Source organism: Astatotilapia calliptera, chromosome 3, assembly GCF_964374335.1.
Source record: "Astatotilapia calliptera chromosome 3, fAstCal68.1, whole genome shotgun sequence".
Taxonomy (NCBI): Eukaryota; Metazoa; Chordata; class Actinopteri; order Cichliformes; family Cichlidae; genus Astatotilapia; species Astatotilapia calliptera.
The window spans coordinates 55899860-55915170 of record NC_137424.1 but is presented as its reverse complement, the minus strand read 5'-3'; the positions used below and the strand labels follow the sequence as shown (position 1 = coordinate 55915170).

At 38.0% G+C, this 15311-nt stretch overlaps 1 protein-coding gene and 1 long non-coding RNA gene across 5 annotated transcripts; both read left to right on the top strand.

The window, feature by feature from the left end:
- Window positions 1-1691: 1691 nt before the first annotated feature.
- LOC145425530 (uncharacterized) lies at window positions 1692-6453 on the top strand. The gene is made up of 3 exons (XR_013906247.1): window positions 1692-1789; window positions 5923-6234; window positions 6318-6453. It is a non-coding gene; the product is annotated as an uncharacterized LOC145425530 (long non-coding RNA).
- A 1647-nt stretch (window positions 6454-8100) lies between these two features.
- On the top strand, window positions 8101-13137 carry LOC113018209 (uncharacterized). 4 transcript variants are annotated; one of them, XR_013906218.1, is made up of 8 exons: window positions 8101-8262; window positions 10024-10072; window positions 10180-10539; window positions 10969-11107; window positions 11229-11286; window positions 11803-11836; window positions 12192-12251; window positions 12977-13137. XR_013906218.1 is itself a non-coding variant. In XM_080298603.1 (7 exons), the coding sequence occupies exons 2-6, from the start codon at window positions 10024-10026 to the stop codon at window positions 12237-12239; spliced, it is 654 nt and encodes a 217-aa protein (XP_080154729.1). In that variant the 5' UTR covers window positions 8101-8262; the 3' UTR covers window positions 12240-12251; window positions 12977-13137. The 4 variants fall into 4 exon arrangements, 3 of the variants coding, with proteins under 3 accessions (XP_080154729.1, XP_026017062.2, XP_080154730.1); XM_080298603.1 differs by lacking the exon at window positions 11803-11836; XM_026161277.2 differs by lacking the exon at window positions 11803-11836 and having other exon boundaries at window positions 8127-8262; window positions 10021-10072.
- Window positions 13138-15311: the final 2174 nt, after the last annotated feature.

Here is a 15311-nt window from a genome sequence, read left to right as displayed (position 1 = left end):
ATATTTGTGACAATATGTGAAAAATGTCCAACACACAAAATCAAACACGATCTTCACAGCTTTATAAACTTTATCTATTTAAACTGTATTAACTGAACAATCTGGAACAGAATTTTTCAAATATTTATTTAAATACGTTTAAGGTGCTACATTTACAGCATCCCTACATCAGCTCACCGTTATGCACTGCTACAGATTAACGGACCAACACATTATTTAAATCACCTTGTTCTCCTCATCCATTTCGCACACTTTCGGTTAAATACCCGGAACAGATGAGCGAACATATTGGAGCTGCAGACAGAGCAGCCCGATAATTTAGAGCAGCGGAGAGAAAAGCGAAATAACAGAAATAAAAGTCAGTTGTTCTAAATTGCTGCAGTAAGATCAGAATTACGTGGAGAATCAATTGCTTTCTTTATGCGTTTTTCAAATACGTGGGCTGTATTATTATTATTGTTGTTAATAATAATAATAATAATAATAATAATAATAATAATAATAATAATAATAATTGTGTGTGGGTCGCAGGGGGAGGGGTAGCTACTGTTACCTGATTCAGAGCCTGGATTACCAGTGGGCGGAATGCATAAATAATCACGAACCACGGAATATCCCACCACCAGGGCACCCAGTCACCTCTACTTTAGGCCTTCAGATTCGTAGTAAAAACATAACTCATTAATAGACTTGAAACGGGAAATCAAATACGTCATCTGTGGTTAACCCTATACTGCACAAACACACCAGTAGCACGAACAGCCTCAATCAACCAAAAATAAATATGAATAAATAAATAAATACAATAAAATAGCGGCTACTGTTAAGCATATAATGTGAATGGCCACAACCAGTGTTAAAATAAAATATTCATTCTGCCTCACAGATTTCACCCGGCCTAAAAGTCACATTTACACAGCATACAGCAGAGTCAAGTACACTTTGTAGCAAAGGCAGGACTGTGGATTTACTGCATAGTGGTAATATTAAACAGCTCAGGGGTAGTTCATAACAGGCCAAAGCGTTGGTGTCATGTGTGTGCTAGTTAAATACTCCAAATGTGACTTACTGGCACTCAAAAGTTTAGGTGCTACGTTTCCCCACTTTGGGCACTGATGTTCAAAGTGTAGAAAAATATTACGCCTCAGGAGTGAGAACGTGCTGGTCTGAGAGGTCATTCATCAGGGACATGTGTGTGAGTCATCATGGTTCAAAATGTTTTTAATCCAAGTTGGGGAATGGCACAGGGATGAGGCCCACACAGGGACACTTGTAAGAATTTTCAGGGATATGAAGCTCATTAATCTGGTGCTGTTCTGGTTGTGTTCTTTATTATAACGTGGTAGTTAAAAATAAATTAAAAAATGTGTAGGCCTAATAGCTTTTGATAGGTATTGGCTTACAGCTCATTTTAAAAAATGCAACGTTGCACCAAGTTCATAAATCACACTTTTATTTCAAAAACGAAAGCCAGGGATAGTATTTAATTCACTTTGAGACCTTTGTATATGTTTGAATTTGGCAGTGGGTGTTGTGAAGCCCACCTTTTGCAACAGCACACTTAGCCTTTCATTTCACTGTGTCAATTCCACTGGAAACGTTGGTGCTTCTCTTTGTCAGAATAACTGTTCAGGCCAACAAGCAGAACAAGTCAAACAAGTTTCTCCTTGTGTGAGAGAGGAGACAGTTTCACTAATAAAATGGGTCGTGCTGAGAAAGGATGTTGTTGAAGGAGTCCGTGTGGGATTAAAGGTTTCAGAGGAAGAAAAGAAAAACTCACACAACCTAAGTAACTTTAAGTGTTTTTTTTAAATGTGTGTGTTCACGTGATGCTGGTTTATGTTGCTGATTTTCATTTTTGTGTTGGTTTGTAGTTTTGTAGTCAGCCATCAGTGAGGTGTGACAGGAGCTGTGTTTGTCACTGTGAGGAAGGGCGAGTCTGCTCTAACTGCTGCAACAGAAGAGTTTTAATAGAAATGCTGTTCTACTCTGAGTCTGAGTCACAGTTTAACTTGAACTGTTGATCAATGAAGTGTCTCTGGTTACAGTCGAGGGCCACCATCAGCCTGCAGGCTGCACTTAGAGAGCTTTAACTGTTAGAAATGTACAAAGAAAAAATAAATGTTGGTTTTAAATTTAGTTTTAAAATGGGTACGACCAATTCATTAAAAGTGCATAACTCAGCATTTTTTTAAATTCTTTTTTTATTAACATTTATTTATTGGTTTTAACCGGTTTTACATGGTGCACCGTGAAAATAGAAAAAATAAAAACAAAGTAATAGTAATAATAATAATAATATTAAGATAGTCCACATGTTTTTTGATTTTTCCAACAGATAGCAATACAGCGCTTGGCTTCCAAAAATCCAATCGTTAACAGAGCTCTATTGTTTGCAGCAGGTACAAAATTATCCAGGTATATATTTAAAATACATATTTTAGGATGAAGTGGAATCACATCACCAATAATTTGACTCAACAGATTTATTACGTACTGTACCTGAGGAACAAAAAGGGACAAACACTTGCCTTCATTTAAGAAGTACATTCATACAGAGGTAATCTATGGAAACACACTAGTTCACCCTTTGGGAGGAATCAGTTCCTGTGAAACATTTCTGTAAATGAACATCATGTGGAGAATGAATGAAACGAGTTCTTCAGGTGACTCAGCAGATCCACACCAACAAATGAAACTTCTGTGGTAGAAGAATCTGGAATTTTTTGATTTCCAATCCAGTTAAACTATTAAGGATTAAGCAACAGTGCCCATCTTTGCTCTTCTGAAATCTGTGTTAAACAACAACAAACATAAATTAGTAACAAAAATACAGCTGAGTAGAGGCTTTACAAACCACCAGCAGCCATAATGCTAAATTTTAATCTTCAAATGTTTCTGAGCCGTCTTCAACCTGCTTTTAACACAGAAAAGTCCCACAATCAATGCAGCCTGACTCAATCCTAGATGTTCAGCACACAGAGACACAGAGGTGCCGTTTAAAGTTTAGTGTTAACCTGAGTCACTGATCATTTGCAGTATTACAGAGTCTGGCAGTCTTTGCATGATGTCCACATAACTGTAAGTTTCTAGCTGACTCTCAGGTGTGACAGGTGTGCCAGCAGGAAAGAGTAATAATAACCTGCATCCTGAGGTTTGTCATGCAGGATTAAAGGAGCCAGGCTTTGTTCACACAGCTGGGATTGTATTTTACACTGACCCTGGGTCAGTATAAGTATCATACAGTTTAAACGAAGCACTGAAACTTGCACATATTTATTACAGATGCACTGAAGCTAATCGAGTTATTTGCTGTCAGTCTGTGGCTGCGATTAATCACTTTACTGAAAACTTTATTAACTAGTAACTTCATCAGTCATGACAGAAGCTAATATTTTTGTGCTAACATCGTTTAAACAGTAACAGCTTTGCTAATATAAGCTAACGTTTAAACTGTAGCTTTAAGCTAGCACCATAAAGACAGTAAAACACGTAATAATATCTACAAATGCATCTTAAAGCTGTTATATTAGCACTCGGTGTATTACTAAGATAACCAAGTTAACATTACTGACACTCGCTGACTTTTAATAGTCATTCTATAAATGCTGTCCGTTTAAACGGTCTCACCTGTACACACTGCATATTCACAGGATTCCAGCCAGAGTGGATTCTGGAGTCTTCCACGCTCCTGTTAGTGATCCTCCATCTGGATGGATGAGAACAACCTTCTGAACAATCTAGCAGGAGATGGCCCATATCTATGGGACTGATTTGTGCTAATAACGCCCATTGGACTGATAACAGCCGAAGCGGGTGAATAAAGTCACCCAGTCTAGCTGTGCCATACATCACTCCCTCCATAAATGCAATAAACAATACAAAAGTAATAGCCTATAATTAATTTATCTGCTGTATCTGCTGTTTCTCAGGTAGTTGCTTATATTATATAATATATTGTGTTCAGTATACGTCACTACAATGTGATTTTTGGAAATATATAAATATACGGACAACAGGCTCTTCCGCGGAAATCTCTTGTCGTGAATAAACAACATTTAGGGAGCTCTATAGTATTCACTGAGAGGACCCACTACCTCGACGCGAGGGGGGTACCCTGCGTGTCGATAGGTGAAGCAGAGGGAGCCTGACCATGTGTCACACATTTGACGAGTTGGGAGTGAGGACGTGTTGGTCTATCTCTCACAAACATTCTCATACAGTAAGTGAAAAATAATCAGTAGTATATTGAATCATTCCGGCTTTTGATCAGCATCATGATGCATCTGACTGAGGTCGGGGATGGACAAATTTATCGAAGCTCATACTATGAACTCACACTGTCTTCTTCAGCGAGGCTGCAACAAAACAGACTGAGCATTTGCAGAAGTAACATAAAGAAAAGTGTAATGTCTCTAACAAAAAAGTAAAGCCCATTAAATACAGCTCCTCACACACTCACTGATGGCTCACTGTATAACAAGTGGTCCAGCTTCTACAGAGTGCCAGATAAACTACTTACCCACCAAAACTTTCAGGTTTACACCCGGAAACGTCACTGACAGCACTGGTCAAATCCAAAGTTTCTCACTTTCTATTGAAACTAATGAAAGTCTGCACAGTCATTTCTGTTCATGCTGCTTCTTTTCTCTTTATCAAAGACGGAAACCAGGACGGAGACAACTTCCCCTTTTGGTAAACATATTTGGGTTGCGGGTTCTAAGATTACAGAAACACTTGAGCTGCCATGTTAGTGAGTGTTGACTCCCAGGTTTGTCAACACTCACTAGCAGTTGTAAGGTTTCCTACAACTGCTTTGACTGCACAGACTAGTTTGCAAAAACACCTTTGTTTTGTTTTATGTTGTAAGCATTAATTAATGTTGAATTAATGGTGATAATCAAAGATGAGAATTGTTAAAGGTTATACATAGATAATACATCTATATGCATCAGATAATAATTTTACTGCTGGAAAGTTTGAGCTTCACAATAAACACTCTAAAGCTTCATGTGCAACAGTTAAAGCTGGCAAAGTGCAGAAGGTGGTGACCTTCGACTTTAAGGGAAGACATTTCATTTATCAAGAGCTCATGTCAGCTGAGCAGTCTAGGAATTGCTCTGCTCTACTTGTTCATCATCTGTTGATCAGCTTGCCTCTACTTATACTGAGAGCAAACCTTCAGTCTTCACCTGAGCATTGCATGAACTGCTGTACTGAAAACTTTGAGCTGAAAGTCTGCTTCTTTGTTTCTTTCTTCAATTCAAATCGAACCGAATTGTGAATCAGAATCGAATCGATTCTAGAAATCAGTGACAACACCCAGCCCTACAGTGAAAGGTTATGCTCAAGCTAAGGCTTTTCTGCAGGAACACTTTGGAAATTATTGCAGCTGCCTACAAGGAAAAGGCATTGTCATGGGCCCCAGTTAAATCAGAGATTGCCACTTCAGGATTACGGTTTATTTCTTAGAGGACGCTGTAACACTATGAATGAAGTGCAGTACTTATATGATTTGGATACACCAGCTAATATGTTACAATAATTAATAAGTCTTTGCTTAGGCTGCTGCCCCCGCGACCCGGCCTCGGATAAAGCGGATGAAGATGGATGGATGGATGGATGGATGGATGGATAATTAATAAGTTGCTATAAGGGACCAGTGGAGGACTACAACCAGTGAAATAGAGAGATTCAATCAAACATTCAGAATCAGTGACAATGTTCAATTTGTAGAGAGACAAGAAAAGATTCTAGCAGATCATATATTTGGAAGTATCCATCCATCTTCAGTCTCAAATAATAGTGTAAAACTAGCTACTTTGAGGTCTAGAACAAAGCAGTTTTTTTGTCATGGTCTGGGTGTGTAGCTGCAAAATTCCACTGGATGTCTGAGCTTCCCTGGTATCTGCCCATGAGCAGGGCCTACAGCCTCCCTCACCTGGAGCTGATGAAGGCAATTTGGCTGGAGATTTAAGGTCCTCGCTGACACTGCTTCCTCGCCAGTTCATCAACAACCCTATTTGCTCCCAGATATTCCACCGCGCTGACGACTCATCCTGGAAATCTGGTTCAACTGCCTGCTTTTTGGAATTATTTCCTTGCCTCACCTGCCTGCCCTCCTGCCCTCACATTACCACAGAACCTTCAATGCTCAGGACAGCCGACACATGCTACCAAACCCACCTGAACCACACCACCTCTCCTTCAACGGTTCTATCTCCCACCTGCACAGTAAGACAAAGAAATTCATAGCCTCCACTCTCTCCAGAAAACCTCACTGACTACCATTTTAACACCGCTCTCCTCTCTTCTAGTGCGTGCTCCTGTTGCTTTCTTGGACCTGTCACTCTGCTTTTCCTACTCTCTACATGCCCCGTTTATCAAGCCTTAAGTCGAGTGCCATAGTAAATGTTATTCTTATCCTGATTAATAAAATGCTGTTAAAACCTTTCCTTAGCCTCTGCTTTGGGTTCTCTGCACGTGGGTTTTGTTTTGGTACTCTCACTATGACAGTGACAGTTTTGGTATTGATGTAACTGCTGTGTATTGGGCACATCAGCAAGGATTGTAGAAAATGTCTCTCATGCAAAGTGTGTCATTTGACACACTTGAAGCATTCATTTGTATGAATGCTTCATATTCATACAAAGGGGTGAAGAAACATAAATTAAGGGAAAAAATACTGTTCAGGAAATACTGTTCCTGAACGTAGTCATGATGAACAACTTGCTTTGGCCAGAGAAAACCAACATTTTATGAAGGTGGTCACAGATTCAATTGTAAAAAGTCACTATCAGGTTGCATTGCCACTGAACAGGAGTCAGCAAAATATGTGAAAGAATCAAAAGATTGTTGAGCAACGTACTCAAAACCTAAAGAGCAGGGTTAAGAAAGATCCTTTATTTCAACAACAGTACACAGACCTTATGAATGAGATCATTTCCAAAGCATTTGCAGAAGTGCCTTTAGAAGAACTCACACATAGTGATGGGAGATCAGGATTTACTCCACACTTTGATGTGTATCACCCTCAGAAGGGTAAGATTTGTGTTGTGTTTGACTGTGAAGCATGATACATAGAATCCTTTGAAAGAGATGATGGTACTTCGAATGGGATTGACAGCCATTACTATGGTAAATTGTATGGATTACATTTGGAAACAGGAGTTGCATATGGAGTTTCTGGAGACCTGGCTCTCACGACTCTTACCTTCTACAACCTGAACAGGAATGGTACTACTGCCAAGGCAGGGGAGCATGGCAGTTGGGCCATACTGTCGACACCAGAAAACCTGCTCTCCCTCAGTCTTACGGGACACAAGGGAGTGAGATTCCACTCCATCCTCCAACCAACAAATTTCATGTGTTCAGATGTTGTATTAACAGTGTCAAAACTATTATTCCTAAATTTTAAAAACCACATTTAAGATCTCACCATTCCCTTTGAAAATCATTAAAACCCATCTTCTAAAGCAGACGACATGTTTTAGGTGAGGAGACTTGCTACCAAGGAGGATCATGTAAGGAGAACAGGAGCTGTCTGATAACTCCTATGTCAAAAATGTGTTCATGATGAAGGGTGGAACATTGGAGATGATGACTTTCTTTGTAGGATTTCCCAGCGAGAGAACAGTAGTTGGAGTGCTCTTAGTCACTACTCACTGAGCTGATGCACCTTGTGCTGTTTACAAAGATGTACTAGCATGGTTCACAACCATGCTGGTAGAGGTTAGTTAACCCCCACTTTTAACAGAAACCCTAATACCAAACAGAAAACAGTTTGAAACTATTCATTCATTCATCCACCACAAACGCTCAGACAGAGAGTTTGTGCAAATATTATTGGTCATCGTTGCTGTCATGAAACAGCTGGATGAAGAAAGTCAGTCATCTGCCAACTAAGTAAGAAGAGACAATAGCAGTATGTATTTGATCTTTCTTATATTTTCTCCATTATAAAAATGGGCCATCCACAGAGTTAAAGTCAGCTCTAACATTTCAGACACAGTCTATGGTATTTGACTCTGTCTGAAAGTTGTTTGGTAAACACTTCTAGCTGCCCTGTCAGAGGACATGACCTATCTTCTCACTTGAATACCGAGAAAGCCCTGGCATGCCAGTGACTGGGACTTCCTGGAATCACTAAGAGGAGGGACGTGCCACAGAGAAGGTGACTGGGTTTCTACGAGTTTTGAATCAAAATGAAAACCCCTCCGTTTCTAGCCTGATGTCTGCCAGTTAAAAGAAGAAATAACAGCAGTAAGTATTTTAACTGTTGGCTTACTGCATGCATGTGTTGCTTTGCATTTTTAAGTAAACGGTAAATGGTCTGAGTGTTTTTCAAAATAAAATATATGGCTGAATTATCATTAGCTGTGATATTTTTATTTAATAATTGTACCAGATAATGTTAATGTTCAATCCAGACTGTTGGCTTTGTTTGATTTCAGAGAGATAGTCCTACTCCTTTTCTCTTGTCTTTTTACTGTTATTTTATACAAAGCTGAACAAGTGATTATGTCATTTCTGATTTCACTGTAATGTGAGAACTCAGAGGCACATTTTATGAGTTACACTTTATATTTTGCTGTCACCAATGGAGAAAACTTGTGTTTCCCTTTGTCAGTCTCTGCATCCCTGAAATGAAACTTCTGCAGCAGAAAAGTGGCATGAAAAAATTTTTTTTTTACTCCATTAACAAATCACAAGGTTATTATAACAACTGTACCGTCTGAAGACTTTGTTTACAATACAAAACACCAACACATTAGCATGAAGGAACTGACTGGGGAGCAGCACTCTGTTGAGTTGGTCACCATAAACTCTGTAAACACTCAATGCCCAGAACTAAAAATCTAACTAAATACAAGTTAATGTCCGGTTATTCTTCAAAGACTGTTTTATTCATTGCTCTGTTTAATGATTTGTAAGAAACAAAGGGGTGTCATAGTTTATGGGATGATCTGACCAAGTCCTGATGTGGAGGACCCAAATGAAGACACTTGGAGACAGTTTTATGTTCTTGGAGATAATTTTAAGCATGAAATATAAAAAGAACCACAAACAAAACTGTAAAAGGCACACGAAGCTTTATAACACTGGGGACATGAGATGGAAAGAAAAAAGACAAAGCAACACTGGCACAATATTTACACAGGAGGGAGATTTAGGGGAGTGGAGACAGCTGGGAAACAGAGCATGAATCAATTAAACATGATGAGACAGGGGAAGGCAAACCAACCATATTCCATGAGACAAAGGGCTATCAAAATAAAACAGTAAGCTATTAACACAGAGAGTAAGTAATAGGCTAAACAGACATGGGCCCAAGACAGAGTGGGAAGAGAAAACGATGAAACAGATGAACATATTGACAGGAAGAGAGACAACACATAGAGCAAGTAGTACAAACATATTAACTTCAATCAGACAGCCACAGAGACAAAATTCAGACAGACTGGACACGAAGGGAGCCAACATAAATAGAAAGGAACAAAGAACCATAAATAAAAAACTCAGGAAACAGACCATAAATCTTCTTATCATTTTACTTTTAAAGAAATATATAAACTCCAATGTCACGGGTTACATGTATCCCACCTAGTTAACTGTACATAAATGTATACTTCTTCCTCTTCCTCTCGCTATGTACAGAAGCCAGATACATATGCTGACTCTGACTATATGTCTATAGCTGGGAATGTGTCTTTTTATGTGTGTGTAGGCATGTGGATTTGGATGTGTTTGTGTGTGTGTTTCTGTTTGAAAAGAAAAGCCTTCAAACACATACAAAAACATCACTGTTTCCCTCTGGTGGACAAACTCTGTAACTACAACATGTTTCTAAAAGACTTCAAGCCTCCATTGATATTTTTGCAGTTCCTCATTATGTCTGTGCGTAGATGCTGTGATGAGCGAATGAAGTCAGACTGTAGATTTTCCTTCTTCTAGCTGTATTGACTGACCTTTGACCTGATGTGTTGATGACTCTTCACCTCTGTCTCCTCTCACATGGAGAAGATGATCTGCAGGATCCTGCTGCTCATCATCCTCACCTCATGTGTCTCTGGTTAGTTTACAGCTTCACTTTATGAACTCCAAATAAAGCTCAACAACAGATTTGTTCCAGTTCTCAGTGTGTCTGCTCCTCTCTTTCCCTCTCTGTCTCCTCAACAGGATCATTTGTAGTCAATGTGACACAGACCTGCTATCAGGCAGAGGAGAACCACAACATCACACTGGAGTGGACGTTCACCACCAAACCTGACAGATCCACCAACATGCTCAACATCTTTTGTGAACTCTTTATCAGTGATGAAGTCTCAGTCCTGTATCATGTTCATGAAGGTGTTGAGGTGTCAGAGTCTCAGAATGAAAAGTTTTCAGGACGAGTCCAGAGCGACAAAGACGCCCTCAGAGAAGGACGAATCAGACTTCAGCTGTGCAGACTCAGGACTGATGACTCGGGTCTGTACCTGTGTGAGGTCAACACTGATTATGGCTTCAGTGTTGGAAGATGTCAACTCAACGTCACTGGTCAGTTATAGAATCCAGATTTTTTTAAGGTATTATTATCACTGTGAGTCTGACAAAATTTCATGGAGTTCAGATCCAGAGAAGGCCATTATTTTTCTGATGATCATTTTCTTTTTGTGTTAGAGAATGTTACAAAACATTTTCTCTGCAAACAATTCGCTTACAAAGTTGATTTACTGTTGTTCTTCCTTTTTGTTCCTGGCTCAAAATTAGTTCCCACGTTAGAGTGTTGTGGTCTCTTTTCTTAAGGTTTTGTTTAGTCTTCCTTCTCCGGCCTTTCACAGTTTATGACTGAAAGTTGTGTTGTATAGCCTGTTACACTATAGCAAGAGAGAGTTTGTGCTCAGAAACTGTTTTATATTTGTTAGTAGTTTAAAAAAAACATAAAGAAAAATGTAAAGTTCAGTTTGAGTTTTGGTCATTTTGCAGGAGCCAAAAATTCAAAGGAAAACTACTGGAAGACAGTTAAAACTGCTTTGGCAGGTGGACAGATTGCAGTTATAATACTTGCTGGTTTGATTGTCGGAATAGGTGAAATAGTTGACCCTAAATTCTTCATTAGCAAAGGGTAAGTTATTGTTTCCTGTCATTTTAAAAAACAAACTACATTTTTAAAACCCTTTTTTCTGATTTTTGTCATTGTTTTATGTTTATTTTTTTGGTTTACTTTACTTTTGCTTACTCTACAGAGTAAGAGAAGAGACCGCATCAGATGCAGATGAAACAACAGTTCCTCCTCAACTATTGGTGTGAAGTATTTTCTTACACTTTACTGATTACACTGAATAAAACTTGCTGATACTTAAAATTCATTCAAGGAGATCTCCCTCACAATTAGATAACTTTTTCATGTTACTTGTCAAGGAAAATTGTTTTATTTTTATTAAAATGATAGCTTGGTAAAATCAACCAGACCAGTGCACCAATTATCATTCAAGTTCTTCAATCTGATTTTTAAAAGATTTATAAAAGTGTTAAAATAATTTTGGCTTACAGATATGCAAACAAACCATGCTACACACCATGTTTAGTGACTGAGAATGTGATAAGGATTTGTATGAGTTTGGCAAATTGTGTCTAAGTACATGAACAGTGTTAAAAGGTTTGGCCCTAAGAGTGCTTGATTCAAAAACTAAGTTAAAGACACAGAATTTGGCTTAAAAAACTGGAGTTTATTTTTTCAGCAATTTAGAAAAACTCTAACATCCACTCTTTCGAGTAGTAGACTCCTATACTAAATCCAGCTATATTCCACATGCACAGATCTAGAGGAGAGCTGCTGAAACAGGTGTGACTGGTAAGATAAGTTCTGCGAAGCTACTCAGGTCCCCTTGTATTTATCATGCAAAGACTGATCAAATGATCACTGACTTAGGTTAACTAATATATATATATATATATATATATATATATATATATATATATATATATATATATATATATATATATATATATATACATATATATATATACATTATATTATATTATTATAGTATTATTATAGTATTATTATAGTATTATATATATATATATATATATATATATATATATATATATATATATAATACTATAATAATATAATCAGGTATAATATATAATCAGGTTTTGGATCAGGTTACATTGAGTCTGTGACTTTTCTCTGTTGAAAACAGGCAAACGATGGCTCAGAGGGCTGTGAAGTTACACATTTAGAAGCATAAGGCCTGCTGATGGTGTGTAAAGCCTCTACTTACCTTCTACACTGTTTTGTTACTAATTTATTAATCGGTTTTACATTGTTTGCTGTTGTTTATCAGTGAACACAGATTACAGAGGAGCAAAGAGACACATGTTGCTTCATCGACTTACAGTTGTCACATAATTGTCATTTATATAGTGGTCTTGAACTCGTTAGACATTTTACACAATGATATTTGGCATTTTCATAATGAAATTCATTTATCAGCGTGGGACTGCTGTGTCACCTGAAAAACTCGTTTCATTCATCCTCTAAACCAGTTGTTCTTAACCTTTTTGGAGGTACCGAACCCCACCAGCTTTATATGCGCATTCACTGAACCCCTCTTTAGTGAAAAATAAAATGTGATCTTTTTACTGGTGCACAAAATGAGCCATGCATGTCATGGCGGAGGCTCTGCCGAACCCCTGAGACCGACTCGACCCCTAGGGTTCGATCGAACCCAGGTTAAGAACCACTGCTCTAAACAATGTTCATTTGCACAAATGTTTCAGGGAAACTGATTTCTCTATCAAGGATGAACTAGTATGTTTCCATAGGTTGCCTTTGTATAAATGTATAAATGAAGTGTTTATCATTTTTTGTTCCTTAAGTACAGTATATGATATTAAAGGCAGGTGCTTAACATTAGAAGAAGACAGGAAGTGTGTTTTCCCATGGTTTCTCCAAAGGTTGCTAATCTGTCATCTCCCCATGCAGTAGCCAGGATGTTCTGCAGCAAGAGGGTTTGTGTGTGAAAGAAAGCCGGTGAGGAGAATCTGGATTTACTAATGGATCAACTTCCCTTAAGGCTCTTTTTAAATAGAGGCAGTGAATCATCCCCTACTTGCAAAGCCTGTAAATAAACTCTCTAAACCTGCTTTACTGAGTCCAGCCTGCCTTTTGACCATGACAGATTTTGATCTCATAAGAAAAGAATACAGTCAGTGTTTTTACTTTGCTATTTCCACTTTTGCTCAGTTGTCATCTTAGTTAATTTTATGTAAAAAAAAAAAAAACAACAAAAAAAAAACTTATTTTCAATCATACTTCTTTGCAAAAAGACATCTGTAAATTCTACCTAAGAAATCTTGCATTAGTCAATTATTTTATTTTGTTATAATAAATTTAATTTAGATATAAACATGTATCCTTCATTCTGTTAGCACTTTAGCTGGGTATGGAAACAGGGTCATTACTCATTTGGTGTCCAGGTGCCAGAATAAATGAATGTCTCTGTCCACACTCTTTATCCTATGTATTAAAATAAAAAATGTCATGGTCAGTGCTGTGTGGCAGGTAGGGTGTAGGACCCAAACACAGAACACTCAGAGGAATAAACTCAAAACGTAGCTTTAATGCTCAACAAACTTTTCATAATAAAGTAAACTTCACGAAAAGCAAACCAAAAACTAAACCAGGACCACACAGAGAAACCAACAGCACAGTAAGAGTACTGCAGGAGATACAGCTAAGAAAACAAAGGGTTTATATGCACATGGGAGTGATCAGGGAAGGGGAGACAGGAGGGGAACACAGCTGGGATTAATTAGACATAACAAGACAAAGGAAGCAAATAGGAATAAGAACTTAAATAGGAAGTATAACACAGAGACCTGACTGACCGGGGAGACAGAGGGAACAAGGAGACAAGACATGCCACGACGAGGAACATGAGAATAAGCAAAATGAGAGACAGGAGAGTCAGTGTAACAAATTGATCAGTCGTCTTATTGTTTCATGTGATACAACGTACATCATCTTTATTGCACAAGGGTGTAACCATCGGTTTCCTTGCTTCTGTCCGTTTTCAGTTATTTCACTTTGTGCAAATCAAGCCAACTCTTACAAGTTTATTTTTTATTTTGTCTGAGATCACGGGGTTGGCAGCCTTAGCAGAGAAACTCAGACCTTTAAAACAAAATAACTGATGAGACTCTGACACTCAAATAAAACTGTGCACAGTTTTGTCAGCTGATACAAGTTTTTCTGAGTGTTGGACGTTTACCTCAAAATTAAAAGTGAAAGAAAAAATGAACCATAAACAAAGAAAGACATGAATGAATCATCCTGTGTGCACAATATGTTATTGTGTTTTAAAACTGAAGCCAAACACAGCCGTCTGCTAGAGTCGACGTGTTAAAGAGGATAAAAAGCTACCAACTGAAAGAAGAACAGACAACAGCAGTGTGTATTTCTCTTAAAGAAATTTACTTGTTTTATGTGTAGTGTTTATTTGTGAAGCTGAGTGTGAATGGGACTAATGATTAAACACTTTGTATATTGTGTGAGTTATGAGTTATGAGTCTTAACAGACATGTTGAACAGTGAGCTGCCGCTTTTTTTTCATTAAAAATATTCAGGCTGTTGTTTGTTCTTCCAGCTGATTATTAAATCAATCAGACAGTGACACAAAGCTTGCAGCTCTCTCTCCAACAAACAAGTAAGTAGACTTTAACCATCCTGTATGACTCTTTGTGTTGCTGTACTGCAAAAGATGGAATTACAGAAATTACAAGCAGACACCTTTTACGTATTGCAAGGACTCTTTAAAAGCTGAGCGCCACTCAGCCAATAAAATCACTCTGCCTGTAACTTCATGACTGCAGAATGTCAGAGAAAAGATGAGGAAACAACTGTATCTTTAACTCTTTTTTTTATGGACTCCTGCGTTCTACCTCTTTACTGTTATTGTCAAGTTACAAGATCTTGCAGCTAACTAAAATTTTCTTTGCATGATGATGTCATTTCTGATATGTTAGAACTCAGAGGCACATCTTATGAGTTACATTTTAGATTTTGCGGTCAGCTTTGAGAAACCTTGTGTTTCTTTCATCAGTCTCTGCATTCCAGATGAGAAGCTTCTTCAGCAGAAAAGCAGCATGACAAAAAAGACAATTTACTCCATAAAAACTAGTTCTTATCACAAGATTATTAAAATACTGGATACCTCAGCATCCTACTACTCCTTAGCATGAGAAAATGAGGTGTTCAGGTGCAGTGGGGCTGTTGGGGACCGTGAACTTTGCAAGAAGTCAGAACCCAGAAGTAAACA

Excerpts from the sequence above, each read along its gene's own strand:
- LOC113018209 (XM_080298603.1), top strand. The coding sequence starts at position 10,024 with ATGATCTGCAGGATCCTGCTGCTCATCATCCTCACCTCATGTGTCTCT. Across the intron at positions 10,540-10,968 it reads ATGTCAACTCAACGTCACTG|GAGCCAAAAATTCAAAGGAA; the intron begins GTCAGTTATAGA and ends GTCATTTTGCAG. Across the intron at positions 11,108-11,228 it reads AAATTCTTCATTAGCAAAGG|AGTAAGAGAAGAGACCGCAT; the intron begins GTAAGTTATTGT and ends CTTACTCTACAG.